The sequence below is a fragment of the Anabrus simplex genome, chromosome 2 (genome assembly GCF_040414725.1).
Source record: "Anabrus simplex isolate iqAnaSimp1 chromosome 2, ASM4041472v1, whole genome shotgun sequence".
NCBI classification, from domain to species: Eukaryota; Metazoa; Arthropoda; class Insecta; order Orthoptera; family Tettigoniidae; genus Anabrus; species Anabrus simplex.
Genome location: NC_090266.1, coordinates 341,125,758 through 341,152,673, shown reverse-complemented (window position 1 = coordinate 341,152,673; position 26,916 = coordinate 341,125,758). Strand labels below are relative to the sequence as shown.

Genomic DNA, 26,916 nt, shown 5'->3' with positions numbered 1-26,916 from the left:
TGTTTGGCTATGTCACCTCCTTTCCAAACACAGTTATTTCCAGTCTCTATACTATACAGGTTAATCTTCAAAGTGTAAATTTACGAATTTGTTTTTATGACCCATGCATATATTCCTTAATTATGGAATATTGTAGATTGTATGACATTACTGACATTCGTAACAGCCAATACAGAGCCTGGCTATGCATAGTCCGTCATAGGCTACATGTCCTATTACTCGAAGGCTCTCTGTTTCTCTGCATAATCACGCTGGCTTAATCCGTTTTCAAAAACCACTTCATAGTTGTGGAGTGTTCTGGATATATCGTGAAATATTAAAAGTGATCTATATATTTTTTTGTTTTCTTATATTTATACTTATCTTTCAAAATGAGATAGTTCCCAGTAACGTACATATAAATGGAAACTCCATTGAACAGGTTGTCCCCGAACTCGTACTGAAGATCTCCATCATGTAAGCCTGAAAAAGAGAATCGAGAGGAACATCTTAGTGACAATATTTTGTTAGACGAGATTTTCCTAGCACAATATGACAACACTGCTTGATGAACTTCAGGTCTACTTCTGACAGAAAATCTTGAATACGATCAAGTAACCAGTTAAAGGTAGCCTCAAGGTTGTATGGAATTTTTCAGAAGAATTTTGTCTTGAACAGAAGTGAAAGACAATTTCTTCCCTAATTAACGGTTTCATTTACATCGAACAGTGTTGCTTTATTACGCTGGTAAAATCTCGTCGGCCGAAGTTTTGTCACTGAGAACCTCCCTCGACTTACATTCAGGATTCATGCTGAAGACTCCTTGAATAAGAGTTGTGTATCATAGCAAGCTGAAATGATAGAACACAGTGAGTTACGAGGGCATTGCTTCCCGGTTTTACGCCACCACAGAGAAGTGGCTAGTGTAGTATACGGTAAATAAAAACGTTATAAAAATGTAAAAGATGTGTCAATAATTCTTAAGGTAAGCGGCTGCTAATACTTCCCTAAAGAATATTTAAATGTGCTTCAAGGAAAGTTCGCGTGGATGGAGGCATGTGTATAAAGATCATGGTAAAATAGGTTGCTGAAACATCGCAGTAGTTAAGCCTTGCATATTTCGAATGAGAATTAAATACTTTCTACAAAAGTAGAAAATGATTTCAAGGAAACTGTAGAACCTAGATAGCGACAGAAACAACAGTGGGATAAACGACCCGCATCCGTGGTCAGAGAGGAACCAAAGGATCATAGTCAAGTAGATCCGCTATCCATCTTCTAAATATAGAAGAGCTTTGATGTGGTTAGTCACTAGTGTAAAACAAAAGGTAAATAATCATTGTTCGAATGTCTATAGAACTGTGACGAGTCATATGAGCAAAGACTACCGGCAGAAGGTGGAAGAAGTTCAGTTATCAATTCAGACAGCCACACGATTCGAGAAAACAATAGCGAAGAAGAGCTGTATCATCTGTCGGTCGTTGTTACTCAGCAAAGTACGCCTGCATACTCTAGGGAACACTGGCATCCTGAAGTTCATCAACTAAGAGGATTCATGGTCATTTTCATTAGCCTAAAGAAGGAGCTCGTGTTCTGTCTGTGTCACTGATAGGTCAAGGAAAGGGAAAGCTATTGTCAATAAGCACAGATTTTTAAATCATATCTAGAGCATTCCAGTCAAGCACTCTTAGGGAATGCAATTTGAAGGGAGTGTATGACGGATTTTTGAGGTATGAAACAGCTACTGAAACGAATACTACAGAGGATACCACTATACTATCCTTAAAGTACTGCCACAAGCAAACGTACAATCATAATCATTATTATTTAGGAACACTCTTGAGCCACGAATATTTTCGAAGTTACTACGGAGAGAGCTGGAAGTCTTAACTTACCTCTTTGGGCATCTTAGAATCCTAAATAGTTGTATCGAGGGCAATTTCAAGTCTCAGTTCATTGTGAACACAAATGGCAGGATTTAATAACTTACTGTGGGTTATCGAAAGCAAGACTACTAGATATCGATAAGGATCAAATGATGGGAAAGGGAAATTAACAAGGTTAGTGTGTGATAAATGAATAAGGAAAATTACGTTGATGCAAATATATTTATTATATTGGTGTGTACTATGTTGAATTTTTAAGTTAATCATATAAAACAGCCTTCATTATGATTAGGCAGAGATCCAGAAACCAGGTGTTGGTTTGCAAGATGTTCCCAGGAGCAGACGTGGACTCTGACCACAACGTGGTGGTTATGAAACGTCATCTGAAGTTGAAGAAATTGAAGGAAGGAAAGAATGCAAGAAGATGGGACTTAGATAAGTTGAAAGGAAATAGTGTGAGGGATTATTCCAATGAACGTGTTGCGCAAGGACTAAATGAAAAGGCTGAAGGAAACACAATAGATGAAGCGTGGACAGTCGTGACGAATGAGACGAACAAGGCTGCTAAAGGAAAGTTAGGAAGAAATATAAGATCAAATAATAATCAGTGGATAACTCGGGAGATATTATACCTGATTGATGAACGGTGAAAAATACAAGAATGCAAAAAATTAGGAGGGTAGAAAAAATACAGGCGATTAAAGAATGGGGTAGATAGAAAGTGCAGGTCAGCTAAGGAAGAATGGCTGAAAGAGAAGTACAAGGATGTTTAAGGTTGTATAGTTGTAGGAAAGGTAGATACTGCATACAGGAAAATCAAGGAAGCCTTTGGATAAAGGAAATCTAGGTGTATGAATATTAAGATCTGAGAAGACAGAAAGATGGCAGGAACATATTGTATCAAGGAAATGAAGCAGATGATAAGGCTCTGGAACAAGAAGAAACTGTTAATGCTGATGAAAAAGGAGACCCGATTTTGAGGTCAGAATTCAACACAGCCTTGAGAGACCTAAATAGGAACAAGGTACATGGAATTGATGACATACCCTCAGAATTACTGACCGCCTTGGGAGAAACCAGCAGGGGAAAGTTATTCAGTTTAGTGTGTAAGATGTTTAATACAGAAGAAGTGCCAACCAACCGACTATCGGCAGAATGTTGTTATACCTATTCCCAAAAAATCAGGTGCTGACAAGTGTGAAAACTATCGCTGCATTAGTTTAGTATCTCACGCTCTCAAAATTTTAACACGTATTACTTAGGCCTACAGAAGAATGGAAACAAGTTGAAGCTGATTTGGGAGAAGATCAGTTTGGCTTCAGAAGAAATGTGGACACACCCGAAGCGTCTTATCTTAGAGGATAGAATTACGAAAGACAAGCCTACGTTCATGACATTCGTAGATCTTATATGGACCAAGCTATTTGAGATTCTGAAGGTGATCGGAATCAGATACCGAGAAAGAAGAATTATCTATAGCCTGTACAAAAATCGTCACCGGCTCCGTGGTGTAGGTGTAGCGAGCCTGCCTCTCACCCGGAGGGCCCGTGTTCGATTCCCGGCCAGGTCAGGGATTTTTACCTGGACCAGAGGGCTGGTTCGAGGTCCACTCAGCCTGCGTGATTGGAATTCAGGAGCTATCTGACGGTGGGATAGCGGCCGCGGTCTAGAAAGCCAAGAATAATGGCCGAGAGGATTCGTCGTGCTGACCACACGACACCTCGTTATCTGCAGGCCTTCGGGCTGAGAAGCGGTCGCTTGGTAAGCCAAGGCCCTTCAAGGGCTGGGGTTTGGTTTGGTTTGGTTTGGTTCTGTGCAAAAATCAGTCTGCAGTGATAAGAATCGAAGGCTGTGGAAAAGCAGCAGCAATCCAGAAAAGAGTAAGGCAAGGCTGCAGTTTTCCCCTCTCCTTTTTAATGTTTACATAGAACAGGCAAAAAAGGAAATCAAAGAGGAATTTGGAAAAAGAATCACATTCCAAGGATAGGAAATTGAAACTCTGAGATTTGCCGATGATATTGTTATTCTGTCTAAGTCTGCAGAATATCTGGAGGAATTACTGAATGGTATGGACATAGTCTTGGAAGAGGAGTAGAAGATGACAATACATAAATCCAAAGCAAAGATAATTGAGTGCAGTCGAATGAATTCTGATGATGCAGGGAATATTAGATTAGGAAATGAAGCCTCAAAGGAAGTAGATGAATATTGGTACTTGGGTAGGGGAATCACTAACGATGGCAGAAGTACGGAGGATATAACATGCTGACCAACACATGCAAGCATGGCCTTTCTTAAGCGTGGCTTTGTATGGAAGTGAAACGTGGACTATAACTAGCTCAGAAAGAAAGAAAATGGAAAGTTTTGAAATGTGGTGTTACAAAAGAATGCTAAAGGTCAAATGGGTAGATCGAATCACAAATACTGAATCGGACTGGTGAGAGGAAGATGATGTTGCAAAATTTGACCAGAAGAAGAGAGAGAATTATAGAGCACATCTTAAGACACCCATGTCCTGTTCACTTACAGTAGTTGTTGAAGGAAGTGTAGGCGGTAAAAACGGAGATGTAGGATGCAGTAGTTACGTAGAAATGAAGTGGTTAGCACAGAATAGGGTGGCATGGAAAGCTGCGTCAAAGCAGTCTGTGGACTAATGACCCAAACAACTACAACAACAACAACAATGTTTCCTTGTAACTTCATTTTAATCTCTATTAAGAAATCTAACCTTGAGACATTCATAATCAGTTCTAAATATCTCATTGAGAATAATAAGCACTCTCTGAAAAATATGATATTGCATCCGGGAGATAGTAGGTTCGAATCCCACTATCGGCAGTCCTGAAGATGGTTTTCCGTGGTTTCCCATTTTCACACCAGGCAAATGCTGGGGCTGTACCTTAATTAAGGCCACGGCCGCTTCCTTCCAACTCCTAGGCCTTTCCTATCCCATCGTCGCCATAAGACCTATCTGTGTCGGTGAGACGTAAAACCCCTAGCAAAAAAAAAAAAATTAAAAAAAATGATATGTTGTTTTGAACGCAAGCTCCTAGCAACAGCAACACGGCTCGCTGGTCTCTATACGCGCAATATGAAAGCTGAAGCAAACGTTTGACGACAGCGGTCATGGTATTCTATAAATGAGCATAAAATATAAAATTACTGATCTGAATAATGTCATACAATGCTGTCTTCGTACAAAACGTCTACTTTTATTCCTATGAGGGTTCTCTAACTGTTCACTGAAAAGTACCGGTACTTAAAGCAATCAGTTCCAGAGTAATTCATGACCAATCTACTTGTCTTTATGTTCCGCCTGCTTTCTTACGCAAGTGACATAGTGGACCTCCAACACACATGCGTTGTACTGAGTACTGTGTCACTTTACATCACTGCCAATTCTTATTAAGAGCAACAGTGTTAAAATAATAATAATAATAATAATAATAATAATAATAATAATAATAATAATAATAATAATAATAATAATAATGCATACATACATCTTCCTTATAGACCTTTCAACATTCAGTCTACAAGCCTCTGTGAATTTACTAAACACCTCCACAATCCTCTGTTTGTAACTAGACTTTTGGCCTCGTTTAGTTCTATCTCTCTTGTCTTTAAATCATTGGAAACTGAGCCTAACCATCTTCATCTTCTTCTCCCTCTACATTTCTCACCCTCCATGACTGAAACCATTTTTCTCCTAGGTAACCTATCCTCCTCCCATTCACCTCCCATAACCCCCACCGCCGAAGCCGGTTTATGCGTTTCACTTCATCCATCGAGTTCATTCCTCACTTAGCCTTTATCTCCTCATTCCGAGTACCTTCCTTCCATTGTTCCCATGTGCTTGTACGAGCAGTCATTCTCGCAACTTTCATGTCTGTTACTTCAAATTTATGAATAAGATATCCTGAGTCCACCCAGCTTTAGAAACAGACCAGTGTTAAGATAGTTTTTTTTTTTTTTAAGATAGTTTCGTCCGGAGGCTGACTTCTTTCTCACAGAATACTGTTGATAGCGACTGCGAACGCACTTCATTAGCTTTGCTACACCTTGATTCAATCGCACTCACTATGCTATCATCCTGGGAGAAAACACATCAGCCGGCTGAGTGGCTCAGACGGTTGGGGCGCTGGTCTTCTGACCCCAACTTGGCAGGTTCGATCCTAGCTCAGTCCGGTGGTATTTGAAGGTGCTCAAATACGTCAGCCTCGTATCGATAGATTTAATTGCACGTAAAAGAACTCCTGCGGGACTAAATTCTGGCACATTGGTATCTCCTAAAACCGTAAAAGTAGTCAATGCGACGTAAAGAAAATAACGTTATTTTATTATTAGAATACATATCCTAAATACTTGAAAAGTTCTTCCTGTTCCAGTTTCGTATTCCCAACCTGCCATTCATTTCTCCTATGTTTCTTCCATACTGATATAACTATATTCTTGGAAATGTTTATTTTCATACCATACACACTGCACCTAAATAATAATAATAATAATAATAATAATAATAATAATAATAATAATAATAATAATAATAATAATGTCCGACTCGTTGGCTGAATGGTCAGCGTACTGGCCTTCGGTTCAGAGGGTCCCGGGTTCGATTCCCGGCCGGGTCGGGGATTTTAACCTTCATTGGTTAATTCCAGTGGCCCGGGGACTGGGTTTTTGTGCTGTCCCCAACATCCCTGCAACTCACACACCACACATTACACTATCCTCCACCACAATAACACGCAGTTACCTATACATGGCAGATGCCGCCCACCCTCATCGGAGGGTCTGCCTTACAAGGGCTGCACTCGGCTAGAAATAGCCACACGAAATAATAATAATAATAATAATAATAATAATAATAATAATAATAATAATAATAATAATAATAATAATAATAATAATAATGTCGTCTCAGTAACTATTTTTCTACAGTTTATGAAGGCACTGAGGGTCCGGAATTGTGGCCTGTAGGAGTTTTGTACGTACCCATAAACCAACCGACACAATGCTTACATATCTGAATGTCTTCAAATACCACCATATTGAACGGGGAACTAAACCGCCAACTTGGGTTCAGAAAGCCAGCGATTTATCGTCTGAGCCAATTAGCAGGTGCAGCATTTCTATATATCCAGTTCCGTACATAACTGATTCACGTACATTTATTGTTTGTGCTTTTGTTGCCATCTTTATTCGCAAATTTTCTTTACTCAAAGATACAGTAATGGTGTATACGAAAATGAAACTAACATATTTCTGGGGCGGTGTAAAGTACAGAAGAAAACACGACTCTTTATGTCTGAAACCATGCATAAGCAATATCATTCGGTCACGTCATGATGGTTATATACAGGCCTACTGCATTTTTGAGTGGCCATTTACACATTTCCAAGTAAAGTTATTGGGTGGCAGTAGTACGGTACGCAAGGGCTTATGCCACTCACTTGTCAGTGTCTTCGACCTCACTTCTTACATTGTCTCGAGTTCCTTCACAGATCGAAGATATGTAGCGTTTTTGTAGGATCAGCTAATCTGTTGTACACCTCGCCGTGGATTTTGAAGACTTAAAATGATCCAGTGCAAAGGAAACTGGCGGGGGCCTTCAGAAGAACAGTTTTAATTGAAGGGAGTAAGGGACTGTAAGTTTCTCTCTAGAATAGCTGGATTGTATAAGTTTAACGCACCGATGGAAGAGATGGGTTGCACAAGTGGAGTGAAACATATTGTGAAAAATAAAAGATTCACTCAGAAAACATGCCTTCGTATTTTATATCAATTGACCATGGTTTCATCGCGGAGTCATTTCTCAACCTGATCTAAATATTCTCAACGGTGTCATTTAACAGTATTAAATGATCTGCTGCAAAGGAAACTTGCCGATTCTCTTTCCCTTGTCTGTATTGTCTTCTGCTTCTCTGTCGTTTCATTGCCCAGAATTCTTTTTCAGATTGATGGCGCGCAGGTTAACTGTAGGATCACCTAATCTGTTGTACTCCTCATCGTAGCTTTTGCCAGGAACTCCTTAAAGTATGATCTTCTTTCAAAACAGGTTGACTGGTACGTCTCTTCATATCTGGAGGCACATTCGGGAGAAACAGCTTTTCTGATATTCGGGTTGGTGCTTTTACGGCCCAGATTAAGGGACATGATATCTTCTTTTGGTATTTGTCGTGTGAAACAGGCAAACTACAGGGAACCTTAACGTTTCGTGAAGACTTTGCCCCGCATTCTCAGTAGAGAACCGCGTCCGAGCTCGATTGTTCTTTCTAATTTAAATGCTGTTTTGTTAAAACATGTTGCTGCAGTAGAAATAGTTGTGGAAAGGAACTGTCTGGCAGCAGTGCAAAACCTTGTTTTACTGTCTATTAACGTGTTCACGAGGGCGTGTACCACCGGTTAATGCCCACGCGCCGTTCTCAGTGGCCGTCATGTAGTACCAGCGGTACAAGATTTCGTACTGATTCGTATTACTCTGCCTTCTCTGCAGATTTAACGGGAAATTCAGTTCTTGTCATATGGCTTCAGAAAGTTGAATGAGGGGAAGTACAACGACGAGAAGTAACTCCCGAAACCATCAATAATGGCAGAAAAACTTGATGAATGAACAAATCTCTGCAGACTTATCATCTGTGTTAAGGGTTACCAGATGAATTAATGCTCCTAAACAGAACTGGATCATCATTCCAAGTAGCCTTGGCTATTTAGGTTGATGATGAAATGTCTAGCAGCCCCGTCTCCTCAGTGCCAACCACCCTTTTCTCTTCGACAATTCTAGCAACAAGATTGACAAGTTAGTTAGGCCTACTTCCTCCAAACGACAAGTGGAGGGTAACACTCACAACGTCGAGTCCCTGATCATGTTACACTGAGCTACTCCAGTCAGAGCAAATTTTATTTCGGGAGGCTACTTCTGAACCACTTTTCATTTTACACCAAATTTGACATCGTTCATTGGTTCATATTTGTTTTGATTGATTTGCTTTAAGCCACTCAAGGAGAGAATCAGTAAGGGCTGGGTGAAGTCAGGCGTTAGTTGGGTAAATGCGGAAATCTTACGAAAAAAACAATATTGCGATCTGCGGGTATGGGCCACGTTTTCTGCACGCAGGCATACCGCCGGTGGTACATGTCAGACATTTCTAAGGTTCGAAAGTGCAACAGAATAGACCAATGTGTTGAAGGAAGTAGCAGAACAAACAGGTTTACAAATTTCCTTTCAAAAGTCAGAAGTAATGTCGAATATCAAAGATGATACGGCACAACTAAACACCAAATATGGAACGATAAACCGTGTTAGTAAATTTAGATACCCTGGGGGAATGGATTCAGCAAAATGGACTTGACAAAGAGGCCATAGCAGCAAGAATCAAGAAAATGGAAGTCACTTTCCAAACCACCCGCAATATTTACAACAAAAAGTGCTTTTCCCTGAACACAAAAATTCGTCACTACAACACTGTCATCAAACCAGTATCGCTGTATGCATCTGAATGCCTTATCCTGTCCGAGAAATGTTTGCTTGCGGATTTAGAGAGGGAAGAAAGAAAGATCCTACACACCATACTTGGTCCAAACTACAAAAATGGCATCTACATTAGAAAATCCAGGCAAGAAGTATACTCCAAGATAGAGAAGATCACGGACACAATGCGTAAAGGCAGAGTTCGCTTCTACGGTCATATACGACGGATGATCGACTCTCGATGGACGAAACGTATCTGCAGTATATTTGACTCAAAACGAAAAACGGCAATATCATGGTACGTTAATGTCAAGAAAGATCTCAAGAACTGGGCCTACAGCCAGAAGGTGCACACGACCGAAATCTTTTCAGAGCAGCCATCAAGACTTTTGGAACCTTCCGGGACGAAAAACAGGCAACTGGTGCTAAATGTACAGAAGAACGTCGTGCTAAACACAGTGAGCTAATGAAGACGATGTGGAGCAAGCGAAAAATGAACAAATGTCAGAATGTAAAGTGAAGCTTATCGTGGTCCCTAGTTGGCCGATTAGCGAAGTTGAATAATAATAATAATAATAATAATAATAATAATAATAATAATAATAATAATAATAATAATAATAATGGTGTTTGACGTTACAGTAATAGTTAAGTGTTTAAAGGAGTATGTAAAGATGTCATAGGTCCAAAATGTTGTTCGTCAAGTGTCTCTCGCCTTCCAGTAGCTTTCTTAACACGAGGCTGTCACATATCCTTATACATAAATGCCATCGATCTTCGTTACAGAAGGTAGTCCTCACTATTTAACTTTCGTCGCCATAAGACCTATCTGTGTAGGTGCGACGTAAAGCCCCTAGCAAAAACAAACAAACCTATTTAACTTGACGAAGTGTTGTTAAGCAAAAACTAAAAAAAAAAAAAAAAAAAATGCTATAACGGATATGACAACATCAAGTACAGTATAAAATGGCGAAGGGTATGCGTAAGGTTCAACAAATATGAATAACCGGGCGAGTTGGTGGTTAGGGGCGCGTAGCTGTGAGCTTGCATCCCGGAGATAGTGGGTTCGAACCGCACTGTCGGCAGCCCTGAAGATGGTTTTCCGTGGTTTCCCATTTTCACACCAGGCAAATGTTCGTGCTGTAATTTAATTAAGGCCACGGCCGCTTCCTTGCCACTCCTAGCTCTTTCCTATCCCATCGTCGCCATAAGACCCATCTGTGTCAGTGCGACGTACAGCAAATTCTAAAACAATAAAAACATAAAATGCATATGTATATGAATAAACGTAGGAACGATGTTCAGAGCGGAATATAAGGAAAGGTCTGATTCATGAAGGTGATATTAGGTGGCCACTTCGAAACATCAGTTTTTCAACTGAGGACGTGCTGGGAGTTAGTCCATCGGTGATTGCAGCAGAACTAAAGTGACAGTGGTTAAAAGGTGTAGAGATGTGTTACATAAAATTAATGAGGACATAGTCGTTCACTTTAATTGGAACTTCTCGAACGCATTGACAGTTAAACTTCAAAATTTTTAGTTTGTTAAAAAATACTGGTTTTGACTAAAAGCTTGAAACTGTTAAGCAAGTTCAAGTTTCAAGTTTGTTATACTTATGGAGTATAGGCGGCTCGACATCGTTTCCATAAATAAATCGGCCCTCATGGATAACAGGTTTATTTACACAACACCACATACAGTTTTACACTTTTGCATATAAAATACATTGATTATACCGAGACACAAGGAGACGTGATGCTCATGCTCATAAGCTTTCGACGCCGCCGAATGACGCTCGTTTATGAAGCTACACCCTGATGCAATGTTGCATTGTGCACAAGGGTGCGTTCTGTATGTGGGGCGAGTTCATTCTTCTCGATGTCGCCACGTCACCCTCCACGGAGGAGGAAAGTTCACAAATCGAATGGACGGGAAAAGCGAACTCTTCGTCCTGATCGTGTTGTGTACTTTCTGGGAGGTGATGACGCATCAGGTAACTCAGGTGTAAAAGAAGTGCTAGGTTGACTGGATGAAATGGAGGTAGCAGATGTGTCAGGTGTGTTGGTGCGGGTAGGAACAAGGTTCGTTTCTATGTATGCAGGTTTCACGCGGTCTGTACTCACTACTACTTCCTTGTTTCCAATCATTAGGGTCAAAGTCTTCTCATTACTGCTAATTACAGGGTAAGGACCAGAGCATGGGGGCAGCAAAGGAGGCTTCACATGGTCAGGTCTCAAAAAAACATGGGAGGCAGTTGCCAAGTCTTTGAAGACGAATAATTTCTCTTGACTATGGCGGTAGGCAGGATCAGGTCTGAGTTCAGCCATTACCTTCCTTAGATTATTCACAAAATCAGAAGGATAGACTGGAGTAGAAGACCTGGGCGAAGAAGTAATCATTTCTCCAGCGAGGCGTAGAGGCTCCCCAAAAACCAGTTCGGCGGGGGAAGCTTTCAGATCTTCCTTTACAGTAGAACCGCACGCATGCCAAGTAACACTAGGGGTAAGGCTCTAATCCACGTTGCACTGTGACACAACAGCGAAGCTTTTAACTGTCTATGAAGACGCTTCACCATACCGTTAGCAAATACAAATCTATGGACGGGCAAAGCGAACTCTTCGTCCTGATCGTGTTGTGTACTTTCTGGGAGGTGATGATGCGTCAGGTAACTCAGGTGTAAAAGAAGTGCTAGGTTGACTGGATGAAATGGGGGTAACTGGTTGTACGGATTTTCGTTGTACCGAATTGTGTCATAAGTCTACGAATCAGTGTAGACTCGAATTGTCTTCCTTGGTCAGTAGTTATACAAGTAATCGGGAGATCCAACCACTTATTAGGGTATCGGCTGTTTCTTCGGCAGTGATGCTGTGCATGGGCCATGCCTCTGGCCAGCGAGTAAATCTATAAACAGCAGTGAGGAGGTAATGATAGCCTTCGCAGACAGGCAGTGTGTGAACAATATCCAAGTGAATGTGGCTGAAACGGCCTGAGGTGCTCCGAAATTCCCCAAAGGAGATATATTATGCCTCGTTACTTTATTGCGTTGACACAATAAACAAGCACGAGTCCAGGCAGGAGTGTCTTTCTGAATAGATGGCCAAACAAATCTATCTGAGACTAGACGAGAAGTGGCTCGAATGCCTGGGTGGTTTAAGTTATGGAGCTTGTCAAAGAACTTTCGTCGAAAAGGAAGTTTCAGGAACGGACGAGGCTTTCCAGTTGATGTATCGCTTACAATGGTAGTCATGGTGCCCGGGAGGGTTACTTTTATTAATGTCAGCGACGTACCACCGCGCAATAAGACTTTGAGTTCGTCATCGTCCGCTTGGGATCGAACCAGCGCAGAGTAGCCATCTTATAGTGAGATGGCTTCAATACGAGACAATGTATCGGCAACAACGTTATCTGCTCCTTTTATATGATGAATACCAGTTGTGAACTGGGATATGGAGGACAGCTGATTAAGTTGGGTGCGGGGTAGTTTTTCTCTGCGTTGAGAAAATGCATAAAGCAGAGGCTTGTGGTCCGTATATATGGTGCAGTGTTGTGCTACCAGTATTTAGCGGAAATGCTGGACAGCCACGTACACAGCTAACGGTTCCCTGTAATAGGCCGGCCATCTTATCTGACGCGCTGAAAGCTTCTTGCTGAAAAATGCTAGGGGCTGCCAATGGTGTCCAACTTTCTGTTTCAAACATGCTCCAACTTGAGTATTTGATGAATCGGTAAAGAGACCTAGAGGCGCATTTGGCAATTGATGAGCAATTTGAGTGGATCGCGCCAGGCTTTCTTTGCATTCGTGGAAAGCACGTTGCTATTCTGGAGTTCAAGGGATAGGTTTAGAACCATTAAGCTTAGAATTGGCTAGGACGTTCACCAACGGCGACTGCAATTCAGCCGCATGTAGTAAGAAATGTCTACAGAAGTTGACCATGCCCAAGAGCCAGCGGAGGCCCTGGACAGTCTTCGGTAGAGTGTATTCCAGGAGAGACTGGATTCTCTCTGGTGGAGGTTTTGTACCGATATCCCAAGAAGGTTACCTCACTTGCACCTAATACGCACTTGGATGAATTTATGACTACACCGTAATCAGCTAATCTCGGGAAAAGTACGCGGAATTGGTGCATATACTCTTCAGCATCCCGTGAAAACACCAGGATATCGTCAATATACGGGAAACAGAAGTTTTAATCCCTAGTGACCTCATCCATAAAACGCTGGAAAGTTTTTCCAGCATTTCGTAACCCAAATGACATATAGGGAGATTCAAACAGCCCGAAAGGTGTCGTTATGGCTTTTTTTCAAATGTCACTGGGGTGAATCGGGATCTATTGGTAGGCCTTGATAAGGTCAAACGTACTGAAAATGGTTGACCCAGCAATGTTATGGCAAAAATCTCCTATGTATCGTACCGGGTAGCGGTCAGGTATTGTTCCAGCGTTCAATGCCCGGTAATTGCCACATGGACGCCATGAGTTGTCCCGCTTAGGTGCAAGGTGCAAGGGTGAGGACCAGGGACTATTAGAAGGTCTTGCTGTACCGCACCTTACCATGTCCTCGAATTCTTTCTTCGTTATCTGCAATTTTTGAGGTCCTAGACGATGAGGTCGACAAGAGACCGGTGGGCCTTAGGTTGTCCTAATGTGATGTACAGTATTGTGTTTAATATCACGTTGGATCCCAGGTGGGCGAGTAATGGAGTGAAAGTCAGCTAGCAACATACTAAAAAGGTGAGTCGATGGATACTGTAGCAGTCATTACGCTGCCCTGTTCGATAGAGGTTACAGATGCCTTAACGTGTAGGTCAGTGGTGCCGTCTGAGGAGGCATCAGTTACGGCAGTCAGGGAGTAAGTTATAGTAGGCCAGAAAAGCAGAAAGGGTGCGTTCTGTATGTGGGGCGAGTTCATTCTTCCCGATACCGCCACATACAAGGAATATGTATGATTCAAGTAAGTAGGCCTATAATATATTTGCAGTATTTCTTGCTCAACTAACCAAAACCAAAAACATTTCTATACAATATCACATCATTAGCTTCACAGTAAGAGTAGTTCACATCAATTTCAACAACGGCAATATTGGCTAGCACGTCCCTTGCTCAGATACCTGCTTGATCCCATCTTGGTATACCATCCATAAGAACACTGAGTCAATTTTAGTCCAGTTTGTGCCATTCATAACAAGTAATTCTGTCTTAAGTCTTGCAGATTACTTTATTCAGCCAAGACGTCCATAAACAGCTCACTTCGATTTATCGCAGACATCTTTAGTGAGGTATAATAATAATAATAATAATAATAATAATAATAATAATAGTAATAATAATAATAATAATTTCGTGTGGTTTTGTCTAGTCTGGTGCAGCCCTTGTAAGCAGACCCTCCCACGAGGGTGGGCGGGATCTGCCGTGTTTAAGATACTGTGTGTTATTGCAGTTCAGGATAGTGTTATGTGTGTTGTGCGAGTTGCAGGGATGTTGGGAACAGTACAAACACCCAGTCCCCGGGCAAACGGAATTAACCATTTAAGGTTAAGTTCTCCGACCCTGTCGGTAATCAAACCGGGGTCTTCTGGACAGAAGAGCACTGCTCTGATCATTCAGCCAAGGAGGTGGACTTTAGTGATGTTCATGTCTGGGAAACAGGACGAAAGAAAGTGTTAACAATAACCGCACGACGAAGACAAGAATTATCGTCTATGTAGATGAAGTCTTACTGGCCGATGACCTTTGCTGTTAGGCCCCTTTAAACTACAAGCAGCATCATCATCAAGATGAAGTATTTTTAGAAATGCTGACAATATGGTTCCTCTGTTGGTTAGAGAATGACGTCCCTGTGGTTTCGAGCATTTAATGTGCTCTGAACAACCATTAGAAGTGAACGCTGCCTCACGAGTAATGCCCCCCCCAGAACAATCACGTCGAACACAGTCTGAGAAGTACGAGTTACCTGGTTTCCTCTAAACACGTTATGCGATTGCCTGGGTTCGGACATATGCGACATTCGTCGGCAAACAGTGCCCTACGCCAGTTCTGAGGAGTCCATTCAGGACGATTTCTGTAACGAGTAGGTCTACATGATGTGCACGTTGCCATGGCCGTCGGGAATACAGACCATATTACTTCGATTTATTATCGGCACACTTTATCTGGATGCATTTGTGTACGGGGGTGAGGAGTAAGGAGGGAGCTGTCCCGGTTCCGGTAGTGCTGCCAACTGAATGAAAATGATATCTGAATTGAATCCGGAATATGATCGTTCGATATGAAGTTTCTAAACCGTTATTATCTTAAGCCAACAACTATGTCACATACACATTATATAATATTTCTCGATGCGAATCTTGTTTCTAGCAGGAATTCTATAGTTTGGCTTTGCTCTGTAAACAACAACAGTACTAGTACGTAAAGTGTACGCCAGATGTCGCACAACGATGCTTAAGCGATTCATAGTTTGTGTTTCAAAGGTTGCCAGTACGAATCTCGAAGATTGCCGAGGTCGACCGATTCAGCACTAGGGTGTAAATGTATCGAGATAAAGTGTGCCGATAATACTCGCACTCGTCGAGCGACTTCCCTTGTTAACAATCCTCCCTTGACGTGAAGTGATTTTGCTGACACGATCAAACCTCGGCATCATCTTCACTCTACTGTTGAAAACATGACTCTAGTGCTTCCTTGCTAGCGTTACGACTTTAACTGAAATACAGCCTACAATATTTCAGTTTGACGTTCTGTCTGTAGTTAGAGATGACATTATGTTGTAAAGAATTTAAGGGTCGGACTTCCGGTCTGCATATGAACATTCAAGATAGCAACACACTGATACAACTTATGGGGGTGATGAATAATATTTTTAAGTTGCTATGCTAGTAAAGTTTACAATTTTCAATTTAAAAAAAAAACGTACCAGTTGGCAGCCTCCGTGGCTCAGGGGGCAGCGCGCCGGACTCTCACTGCTGGATACCGTGGTTCAAATCCCGGTCACTCAATGTGAGATTTATGCTGGGCACTCCTGTTTTCCCTGTCATCTTTCATTCCAGCAACACTCTCCATTAACATTTCATCTGTCAGTCACTTATCATTGCCCCACAGGAGTACGACAGCCTTCGGCAGCCGGTACATTTCCTATCCTCGCCGCTAGTTGGGGACTTCATTCATTCCATTCCTGACCCCGTCAGATGACTGGAAACAGGCTGTGGATTTTCATTTTTCAACATACCAGTTGTGGTGATAATTTTAACATGCTTTCCCCGCGACACAAGTTTCTAGTGTGGCTGCCTTCCTCTACATAGCTCCGGGTGTTCATGGTGTAGCCTATATCACTACCATGAGTGCCATATTTCTTGACCATGGTATCAGGTAGCATTCCAGATGTCTGAACAAAGTTCTATCAAGACCTTTACACAGAGGAGAAAATTCTAATCTTAGCTAAGAATCGAACCTGGAACAACTTGGAGAGCGCCTTTTTCCAATGGCTTAACGTTATGCTGACTCATATATAATTTTTCGCAACGCTGTTGTAGGAGTAAGGTACGGTCGCGACATTTATCCAGTGTGAAAATGAAAAACCATGGCGAGCAATCTTCAGGCCTGCCCATGGTGGGATTCAAACCTACAGTTTCCCGATCGCATGGTTACACCCATGGTTACTAGACTAGACGGTAGGAGTCACGCGCAGGATTGGTGACGTCAGCTGGCTGGCACTGTATGAGGTCCATTGTAACTGTGCGTTTCTGTTAATGATTTGCTTGTTTTTATTTAACCTCTTGCTTAATATTTTTCAGTTTTGTGCATTTCTCTAATTATCTTGTAATTTATTCAGTTTTCCGAATATTACAACTGTGCTTAACACGAACTATTTCAGTAGCTTTCTCAGCACTTAATCATCTTTCGCGTAGCAAGTAAGGTGTTTACGAATCGGTTTCGTATTTTCTCTCCAACGAGTGATTCTGAGAACGATTTTATGTGTAGTTTTATTTCTAAATCTATTCACAAAAAATTAAAGAAACATGACCACTCACACGGGCATACGTTTTAGAGTTGTTTTGGAGGTTTGTTGGTGTTAAACATTGTTGTAAACACCTGATATTTTTCCTTTAACAATGTAAAAACTCCTGGACAATTCTTCATAGAGTTTCCATGTGAGGCATTAAATTCATTTTCCATTTTAATAATAGAATTACCGGGCGAGTTGGCCGTGCGGTTAGGGGCACGCGGCTGTGAGCTTGCATCCAGGAGATAGTGGGTTCGAATCCCACTATTGGCAGCCCTGAACATGGTCTTCCATGGTTTCCCATTTTCACACTAGGCAAATGCTGGGGCTGTACCTTAATTAAGGCCACGCCCGATTCCTTCCAACTACTAGGCCTTTCCTATCCCATCGTCGCCAAAGGACCTATCTGTGTCGGTGCGACGTAAAACCACTAGCAAAAAAACATTAACGCACTCGTCCGCGGGTTTCATTAAGAACCCCCTTGAAATTTTTTCCAGACAATTCTTAGGTAAAAGAGAAATGTTGTCGTTTTGGATTCCGTACATGCTGGCTTTGTGTACAGAGCACACACGGGGAATCTAAACAGTAAAAGAGTCAGTCCGATTGCAGGCATCAATTCATTTTAATTTAAATTCACAGTTCTTCGGAAAGTGATGAAATATAATGTCTATCTTCTTCTGGTGCCTAGCGTGGTTAGAGCAACCGATGTCAGCACAGAACAAATAAACTCCTACACTGTCAGAAAGGTAAACACCACCGGGCGAGTTGGCCGTGCGGTTAGGGGCGCGCAGCTCTGAGCTTGTATCCGGGAGATAGTGGGTTCGAACCCGACTCCGGTAGGCCTGAAGGTGGTTTTCCGTGGTTTCCCATTTACAAACTAGGCAAATGCCTGCTGTACCTTAATTGCGGCCACGGCCGCTTCCTTCTCACTCCTAGGCGTTTCCTGTCCCATCGTCGCCATAAGACCCATCTGTGTCGGTGCGACGTAAAGCAAATTGTAAAAAAAAAAAAAAAAACACCAACACTACACAAACAGCACTCGGCTTGGCGCAGGGGTGTAGGGTCTGCAGGGCCTTTAAGGGGCCCCGCAGACTCCTTGCAAAGAGAATCCCTTAATGTCAGTCTGTACGGAAATGCTGTGGACGGTTTTGTAGAATCAGTCGAAATAATTTGTTTTGTATAATTTGTTCGTAGAGGAATTGCCGTCCGCCTCTGTGGTGTAGTGGTTAGTGTGATTAGGTGCCACCCACCAGAGGCTCGGATTCGTTTCCTGGTACTGCCACGAAATTTGAAAAGTGGTACGAGGGCTGGAACGGGGTCCACTCAGCCTCGGAAGGTCAACTGAGTAGAGGTGTGTTCGATTCCCACCTCAGCCATCCTGGAAGTGGTTTTCCGTGGTTTTCCACTTCTCCTCCAGGCAAATGCCAGGGTGGTAACTAACTTAAAGCCACGGCCGCTTCATTTCCTCTTCTTTGTCTATCCCTTCCAATCGTCCCATCTCCCACCTAGGCCCCTGTTGAGCATGGCAGGAGAGGCCGCCTGGTCGAGGTACTGGTCAACCTCCCCAGTTGAATCCCCGACCCAAAGTCTGAAGCTCCAGGACACTGCCCTTGAGACGGTAGAGGTGGGAATCCCTCGCTGAGTCCGAGGGAAATACCAACCCTGGAATGTAAGCAGATTAAGAAGAAGAAGAAGAAGTATCACTGAAAAATGAAACCAATTAAAGTTAAGTACGAACATCTAAGTGGTGCATGCTTGGCAGTTCAGAAGCTCAGCAGTTAAACCACGGAGGCAGTCAAATAAAAACTACCAAACATCATCTTTTAATAATCTTACAATAATTTGACGATATATATAGCATTACTTCTACCTGCTGTTAATCAATTTATATCAAGTTATTCGTAAGGTTTACGTATGTTTATATAGGCAAGCGGGCCCGGATCACATTCGTTATATTATAATGATCTTGGCCACCGCATGGCGTCAGGAATGTGGCATGCTACTGCGCATCCAGTTGATGACCCTTAACGTCTAGTCTAGTAACCGTGGTTACACCCGTACTGCAAAGCCAACTCAACTCGATCAGTACCTGAGAGCAGTATGACTGTCCTAACACCAAGCCAGTGCGAAGTTCAGCTCCACTCGATGCAGATGTTGTTGTTGTTGATCATGATGATGATGATGATGATGATGATGATGGTGGTGGTGGTGGTGGTGGTTCTTGTTTTTAAAGGGGCCCAACATCCAGGTCATCGGCCCTGTTGTCAGTTTAAATCACTTTACACTATCATTGGCATACGAAGTTAAAACTTGATGCTTAGAAAAAATAGATTCGAAAAGATTCGAAAAGATTCGCCGATTATAAAATGGCACAACTCGATTAAAGAAATAGAAGTTATCACTAACCTATAAACAAACTTTTGTCCTAGAACTTTCTTAATAATATTCTTGTCGTAATAGTAGCGCAGGGCTCGGCTGAGTTTGTCGTAGTTCATGTTGGTTTTGTTCTTACGAAGGCCCCACAACCGTGCCACTTCTTCTGCGTTCACCAGTTTGAACTCTCCGTCGTTGTTAGTCCATGTAATGATGTTGTTGTACTGGTTGCTTAGCAACAGCTCTAGCAGGAACTGCCACAGGGTGATATTGGTCTCCATGGACCTGGAACAGAACGAGGAACTCTGTAACTTCAAACAGTTTCGTGTTCGGTTAGTCATATTAGCTTAAGACTAAAGAAATGCTTATGCTATTTTTATACATAGCCTACTGGGGACGAATGTAATTAAACCAGACCGAGACTTCTGTCTTCGACAGATGATAGTAATGGACATAATTATGATATTTGTGAAAGCATCCTTCGAAACTGAAACTATTTCAGAAAGAAGCAGAATTATTTTCATTTTCATACGGATTAAATGCAGTTGAACTTCCAGAGGACAATTTATCAATAGATTAATGTTTAATATATTATTGTGCAGTAATTTCCGGAACTTTGACTGAATGGTCAACGTACCAGCGGTTCAGAGGGCCCCGTATTTGATTCTTGGACGGGCCAAGGACGTTTTTTGACAAGTTACTTTATGTCGCACCGACACAGAAAGGTCTTATGGCGATGATGAGATAAAATAAGGGTTAGGAGTGGGAAGGAAGAGGCCGTGGCTGGTGTGAAAATAGGAAACCACGAAAACCATCTTCAGGGCTGCCGACAGTAGGGTTCGAACCCACTATCTCCCGAAAGCAAGCTCACAGCTGCGCCCCCCTTAACGCACAGACAACTCATTCGGTCCGAGGATTTTTGCTACGTATGGTTCCTCTTACTTTCGGACTGGGTGTTTGGATTCGTTTCAATACACTTCTCTTCATCTACGTACAACGCATCATACAAAAAATCGCCGAAGAAACACGCAGTAGTGAATAAATCCTTCTACATAGGGTTGGTGTCAATAAGGGTAACCGTTCGTAAAACTGGGTCAAATCGATACCCATTGCTGTGTCCGATAAATTGGGAAAAAGCCATGGAGATGATTACGTTGCAGTACATGACTCGTAAGATAAATATCTATATCAGCCCCTGTTGTCTTAACGGACGTTAAGTTGTCGGAAATTTTGCAGGAGTTCTTAAATGTGGTGGAAGTCAGCCACACAGAACCGTCTTATTTAAAGATCCTTAAATAGCACTGGCCCCAGTAGTGGTCGCATCCGATATCTTGGGAACAGAAGGCTAACGACTAACCGATATGATGATGATGATGATGATGATGGTGCTTGTTGTTTAAAGGGGCCTAACATCGAGGTCATCGGCCCCTGATGGTATGAAATGAGACGAAATGAAATGACACCTTAAAATTCCAAAATCCTCCGCTGACCAGAATTCAAAGCATGAGGACGAAGAATGAATGGATGGACGAATATGAATTTAAAACGATCAGTGGATCCGACCCACAGTGCTTCACATGCACAGAAGCTGGCACAAAACAAAAGTATTACTGACCAAGGGACTACTTCTATAGCACGATGCTGAATCGATTATGCGTATAGTCGAAACGGGTCCAAAATCCAGGTCATCGGCCCCTCATAATGGTATTTATCGCTAGGGAAGTAGAACCATGCTATGTGTAATGTTGCGGTACTAATCAAAAGTAGTGGAAACGGATTATGGTACTATTCACAGGTAGTGAAATGCGCACATGTAACACAGACCTAGGGTGTTTCGCATATTGCGGCGCTATTTACAGGCAACGCAAACCTATGGAGTTCCTCACATAAGTGGACTAACCACAGGGACTCGTACTATCCCATGGAATTCCTCACATAGTGGGAACTGAGCATAGGTAAGGCAGAACCATGGTGTCGCTCATATAGAGGTACGAATCACAGGTACTGTAGGACCCACCTCCTGATTCACACACTGTCGCTACTAATCACAAACCCATTGCTTATCTAACCTAGTGGCACTATGCGCAAGTAAATGCGACCCATTGTGTTCCCTGCGTGACGGTATTAATTACATGTAGTCTCATGGTTCTAATTGGATCATCCCTTGGTCGCCCCTTTTAGTCGCCTCTTATGACAGGCAGGGGATACCGTGGGTGAGTTCTTCGTCTGCTTCCCCCACCCACAGGGGGTATGTGTTTGGTCTACGAGAGGTATTTTATTTCCCTCAAGTCCGCCGGCAAGCCGGTTAGGACACCCCTATCCGCCAGCGTAGCAGGTTCATGGACTAACCGATGTCACTACTAAAGTCGTCAATATACAGCCACTTATTGAATCATTTCACCCTATTCTCGCCGATACCTTTGAATTAGAGACATTTCATCATCCAAACTCTTACTTTTAAGCCTCACACAATACCATCAGCATGGCATTTATGATTTAATTTCACTTATTTGAATATCGTGGATTTAGAAACGCCCGAAATTTTATTTACCGACAAAACTTATTTGTTTTATAAAACAGAGTATTCGAAAATTCTTTCATCCGCAATCAAAATCAACATGCCATGCTCGACTGGTTTCATACGGCGGAAAGGAAGACGATTGTGAAATGTGGTGGTCTAAAGATCATAATTATTGTAATTTTAATAAGAACGATTAATTGGGTCCGCCTCTGTGGTGTAGTGGTTAGCGTGATTAGCTGCCACCCCCGGAGGTCCGGGTTCGATTCCTGGCTCTGCCACGAAATTTGAAAAGTGGTACGAGGGCTGGAACGGGGTCCACTCAGCCTCGGGAGGTCAAATGAGTAGAAGTGGGTTCGATTCCCACCTCAGCCATCCTGGAAGTGGTTTTCCGTGGTTTCCCACTTCTCCTCCAGGAAAATGCCGGGATGATACTTAACTTAAGGCCACGGCCGCTTCCTTCCCCCTTCCTTGTCTATCCCTTCCAATCTTCCCCATCCCCCGCAAGGCCCCTGTTCAGCATGGCAGGTGAGGCCGCCTGGGCGAGGTACTGGTCGTTCTCCCCAGTTGTATCCCCCGACCAAGAGTCTAAAGCTCCAGGACACTGCCCTTGGGGCGGTAGAAGTGGGATCCCTCGCTGTGTCCGAGGGAAAAACCGAACCTGGAGGGTAAACGGATGATGATGATGATGATGACGATTAATTGAAAATAATAACGGGTGAGTCAGCCGCGCCTGACGTTTCTGCTTTTAGGCATCCCAACGAACGTCAGTGGGGTGATGGTCGATTTTCCTATGCCACGCACCAAGCTACAGTCCCCTTTAAAGCACTTACTGCATCATCACTGCATGACTTTCGCAAAAACATTTACACAATACATTAAAGTGTCATACGGTTATGTAAAATGTACATGCCAATTGTAAGCTTTCGATTGGTTATGAAATTATCGCTAAAAGCGATGGCATACTGATAAAAATATGTGTGAGTTTGTGAAGCGGGACGTAGTTTTACAGCAAGTCAGCTTTCTGATAACCTCGAGGCAGCAGTCACCGTGGTGTAGTAGACTAACTACAAACGTGCTGACACATGTTGCGTTGGTACGTGGGTGCGAATCGCACTAGCAATGAGTATTTTTATTCACATTTTACATTTTGAGGATCGAATAAGAGACCATTCGTGCCACATTCGACCAATATCATGCATAGTGAATGTGTAGTGGCCTGACACTTGGTGTAGCCTAGCAGTCCTGGTCATTTCTTCGCTATGTATTCAACAGATGAGTATGTTGACATGATCCTCATCTACGGCGAAGCAAGACAGAACGCACAGCAAGCACAGCGCCTGAACCAGGAAAGATTTCCACACAGACAACTACCAAACGCAAAATACGTTTAGGAACGTGGAGCGACGTTTGCGTATAACTTCGTCATGTTCCCGAAGTCCGACTCGTTGGATGAACGGTCAGCGTACTGGCCTTCTGTTCAGAGGTCCCGGGTTCGATTCCCGGCCGGGTCGGGGATTTTAACCTTAATTGGTTAATTCCAATGGCACGGGGGCTGGGTGTATGTGTTGTCTTCATCATCATCTCATCCTCATCACGACGCGCAGGTCGCCTATGGGAGTCAACTAGAAAGACCTGCACCTGGCGAGCCGAACCCGTTCTGGGATATCCCGGCACTAAAAGCCATACGACATTTCATTTTTTATTTTCCCGAACAAGTCCTGTTAGAGTGGCACCAGTTACGCCCGGTGAAATTGCTGAGCTGGTTTTCCAGGAGAATCCTCACACGAGTACCCGGGCTGTAGCACAACAGGCCAACATCAGCATATTGTAAGGATATTGCATTCCATTTTTTCGTCGGTATCACCTGCAACTACATCAAGAAAAATAAGGACGAGATTTCAAAACTCGTGTTGATTTCTATGCGTGGATATTGACGCAAGTGTCAAATGATCCAGCGTTTGTATCTCGTATTTTACTTTCGGACGAGGCACGATTTCATAACAGTGGCTCTGTGAATCATCATAATGTGCACTACTAGAGTATTGAAAATTCCCACTGGGTGAGGCAGGCAGCATTTCAGGCACGATGGGGAGTAAATGCCTGGTGTGGTATACTGGGTGATCACCTAATTGGACTACTGTATATTTCTTTGAGGATCATTTGACAGGAGCCCGGTATCTACAGTTTCTTCAAGAACAACTACCATTGCTGTTAGAGGATGTGTTCCTGGGTGAGCGTGTAACCATGTGGTATCAACGCGACGCAGCTCCCCCTCAGATGTCAGCAGATGTTCGCAACTACCTGAATGTTACACATCCCGCTCGATGGATAGGAAGGGGAGGACCTGTCACCTGGCCTGCTAGATCGCCCGATTTGACCCCACTGGACTTCTTCTTATGTGGCTATTGAAGGATGTAGTGTACGCTCAGCAGCCGGAAAATGCTGAAAGCCTTGGAAACCTTATTACGGAAGCCTGTGAATTCGTAACATCTACAATGCTACAAAGAGCCCAAAGGGCAGTTCAACGGCGTGCTGAAACGTGCATTACTGCAGAAGGCCATCTATTCCAAAACTTACTGCAAAGAGGTACTGGTCATTCTTCCCAGTTGTATCCCCTGACCAGAGTCTGAAGCTCCAGGACACTGCCATTGAGGCTGAGTGGACCCCGTTCCAGCCCTCGTACCACTCCAAATTTCGTGGCAGAACCGGGAATCGAACCCGGGCCTCTGGGGGTGACACCTAATCACGCTAACCACTGCACCACAGAGGCGGACTCGTAAACAATAAATATTTTGTTTAATTTGAATGTTGCAAGGGGCTTCACAATTTGTCGAGCATGGTACTTCTTCACAGTAAGATGTTAAGGAGTACAACAATCTTGTCGACAACATAACAAGGATTATATTAAGATCGGTGGTAGTTTGTATGATTTTGTAAATAATTATACAATAAATATTTCGTTAAACTTAAAATGTTATACTTATTGCACTCCCTTCGCCTCCTCTCACTTATCAAATGTTTTCCTAGTCGTCGCCATTTTATTTTTTAAACATAGGCTGAAGAACTTCTAGTGCTCTCTTCATCACCTAACCGTTGTTCGCTGATTGGTATCAAGTGGATACGAAGCAGTAATTAGTCACATCATGCATGCTGCATAAGATTCGAATTCCGAACCCAGAAAGCGAATATTTTATTTCTTCAAACACAATAGCAAAACTTGCGTAAGATAGTCTAGAGAGCTAACAGAGAGAGAGAGAGAGAGAGCTGTTAGTGAATAACTCTAAACATGCAAAACCATGTCCACGTGATTACTGCATGTGAAAACAGAGAGACACATGCTCAGCCCCGCCATCTTGTTCCATGCATGAGACATAGCTATCCTAGTAAATTAAAGTTTCTAGTGTCTCCTGAACACAAGGGTTTGGTCTCTGATTGATGCAAAGAATACCGTAGGCCGCTATAAGCCTCTAGTTTCAAATATATAAGCTCTAAAATTAAAATCTAAAATTGAGTGTTCCAAACTCTAGCGTACTTAAACATCACGATCGCTCGGATCCGAGACCTTGAAGTATCTCCTATATAGTCGCCATCTTGTCTAGTTAGGTTAAGCTTCTACACTTGGATATCAAAGTTGATGTCTGCAAGGTAAATGCCCTTGTACAGTTAAGCATGGAAAAGGGATCGAACCGAGGGCACGTAAGGTTACACCTGCACACGTTAGGTTATAACGCCATGCACCCTTAGCCAGCAGCCCGCATTTCAAATCGCCTGTGCTGTGACGGCACAGCTTTGTCAGGACAAGGCCTGTGCGTTAGGTTATGACGTTGTGTGAAGATGAGCATACACTCTTAGCTAATAGTCTGCATTTTAAATCGCCCGCGCTGTGACTCCACAGCTCCGTCACTTCTCTAAGGGGAGACGACAAAGAGCCTTTGTGAGGTTAGGACACCGTTCATGGCCAAGGTTAGGTTAACACACGTGTTAACCACATCTACAAGTCACCTCACCAGTTCGGTTCCTCCAACGGGAGCGCTAAAGAGCCTGTCTGAGGTTAGGTTAGCGTTCTTCGTAGCAAGGTTAGGTTAGCATGGCGTCATTACCGCAACTACAAGTTACCTAACCAATTGGACTCCTCCGAAGAGAGCCAATAAAGAGCCTGTGTGATGTTAGGTTACCGCTCGTGCGCAAGGTTAGGTTAACACGTCTTAATGACGTCTTAACCTCATTTGCAGGTCACCTAACCGATTTGGCTCATCCAAGGGCACCTGACCGATTCGGCTCCTCCAAAGGGGTCCGTGACCTGTCCGGCTCGGCTCCTCCAAGGGGCGCCGTCTGATTTGGCGCCTGCACAGTGGCCCATAACGTTAGCATTGCAATCGTACATAAGGATATGACGTCATAACTTAACTTAGGGGTCAAAAGCATCCCAGATCATTCCCTGACAAACTGAGCCCCTCCAATGGTGTCTGTGAGGTTAGGATTGCTCTGGTACGCAAGTTTATGACGTTATTCCGCGTCTTAATCTCACCGAGAGGTCATTGAAGCCAGCTAAGGAACCACATAGGTACACTACTAGGTCATTGTGTCAGAATCAACATACCTACACTTCTCATAAAACGTTGGGAAATTCTGACGCAGCACCCATTGTTTTGGAACATTCATTTGCTCATCTACTATTACAGAATTAAAAA

General features: G+C 42.9%; 1 protein-coding gene across 1 annotated transcript in view; it reads right to left on the bottom strand.

The window, feature by feature from the left end:
* The window catches only part of LOC136862816 (ETS domain-containing protein Elk-3), a 126,808-nt gene that overhangs the window by 45,631 nt on the left and 54,261 nt on the right, over nt 1-26,916 (bottom strand). The window contains exon 2 of the mRNA XM_067139078.2: nt 19,738-19,989. Within this exon, the coding sequence (XP_066995179.1) occupies nt 19,738-19,985 (248 nt within the window). The 5' untranslated portion in view covers nt 19,986-19,989. The remainder of the gene's footprint in view (nt 1-19,737; nt 19,990-26,916) is intronic.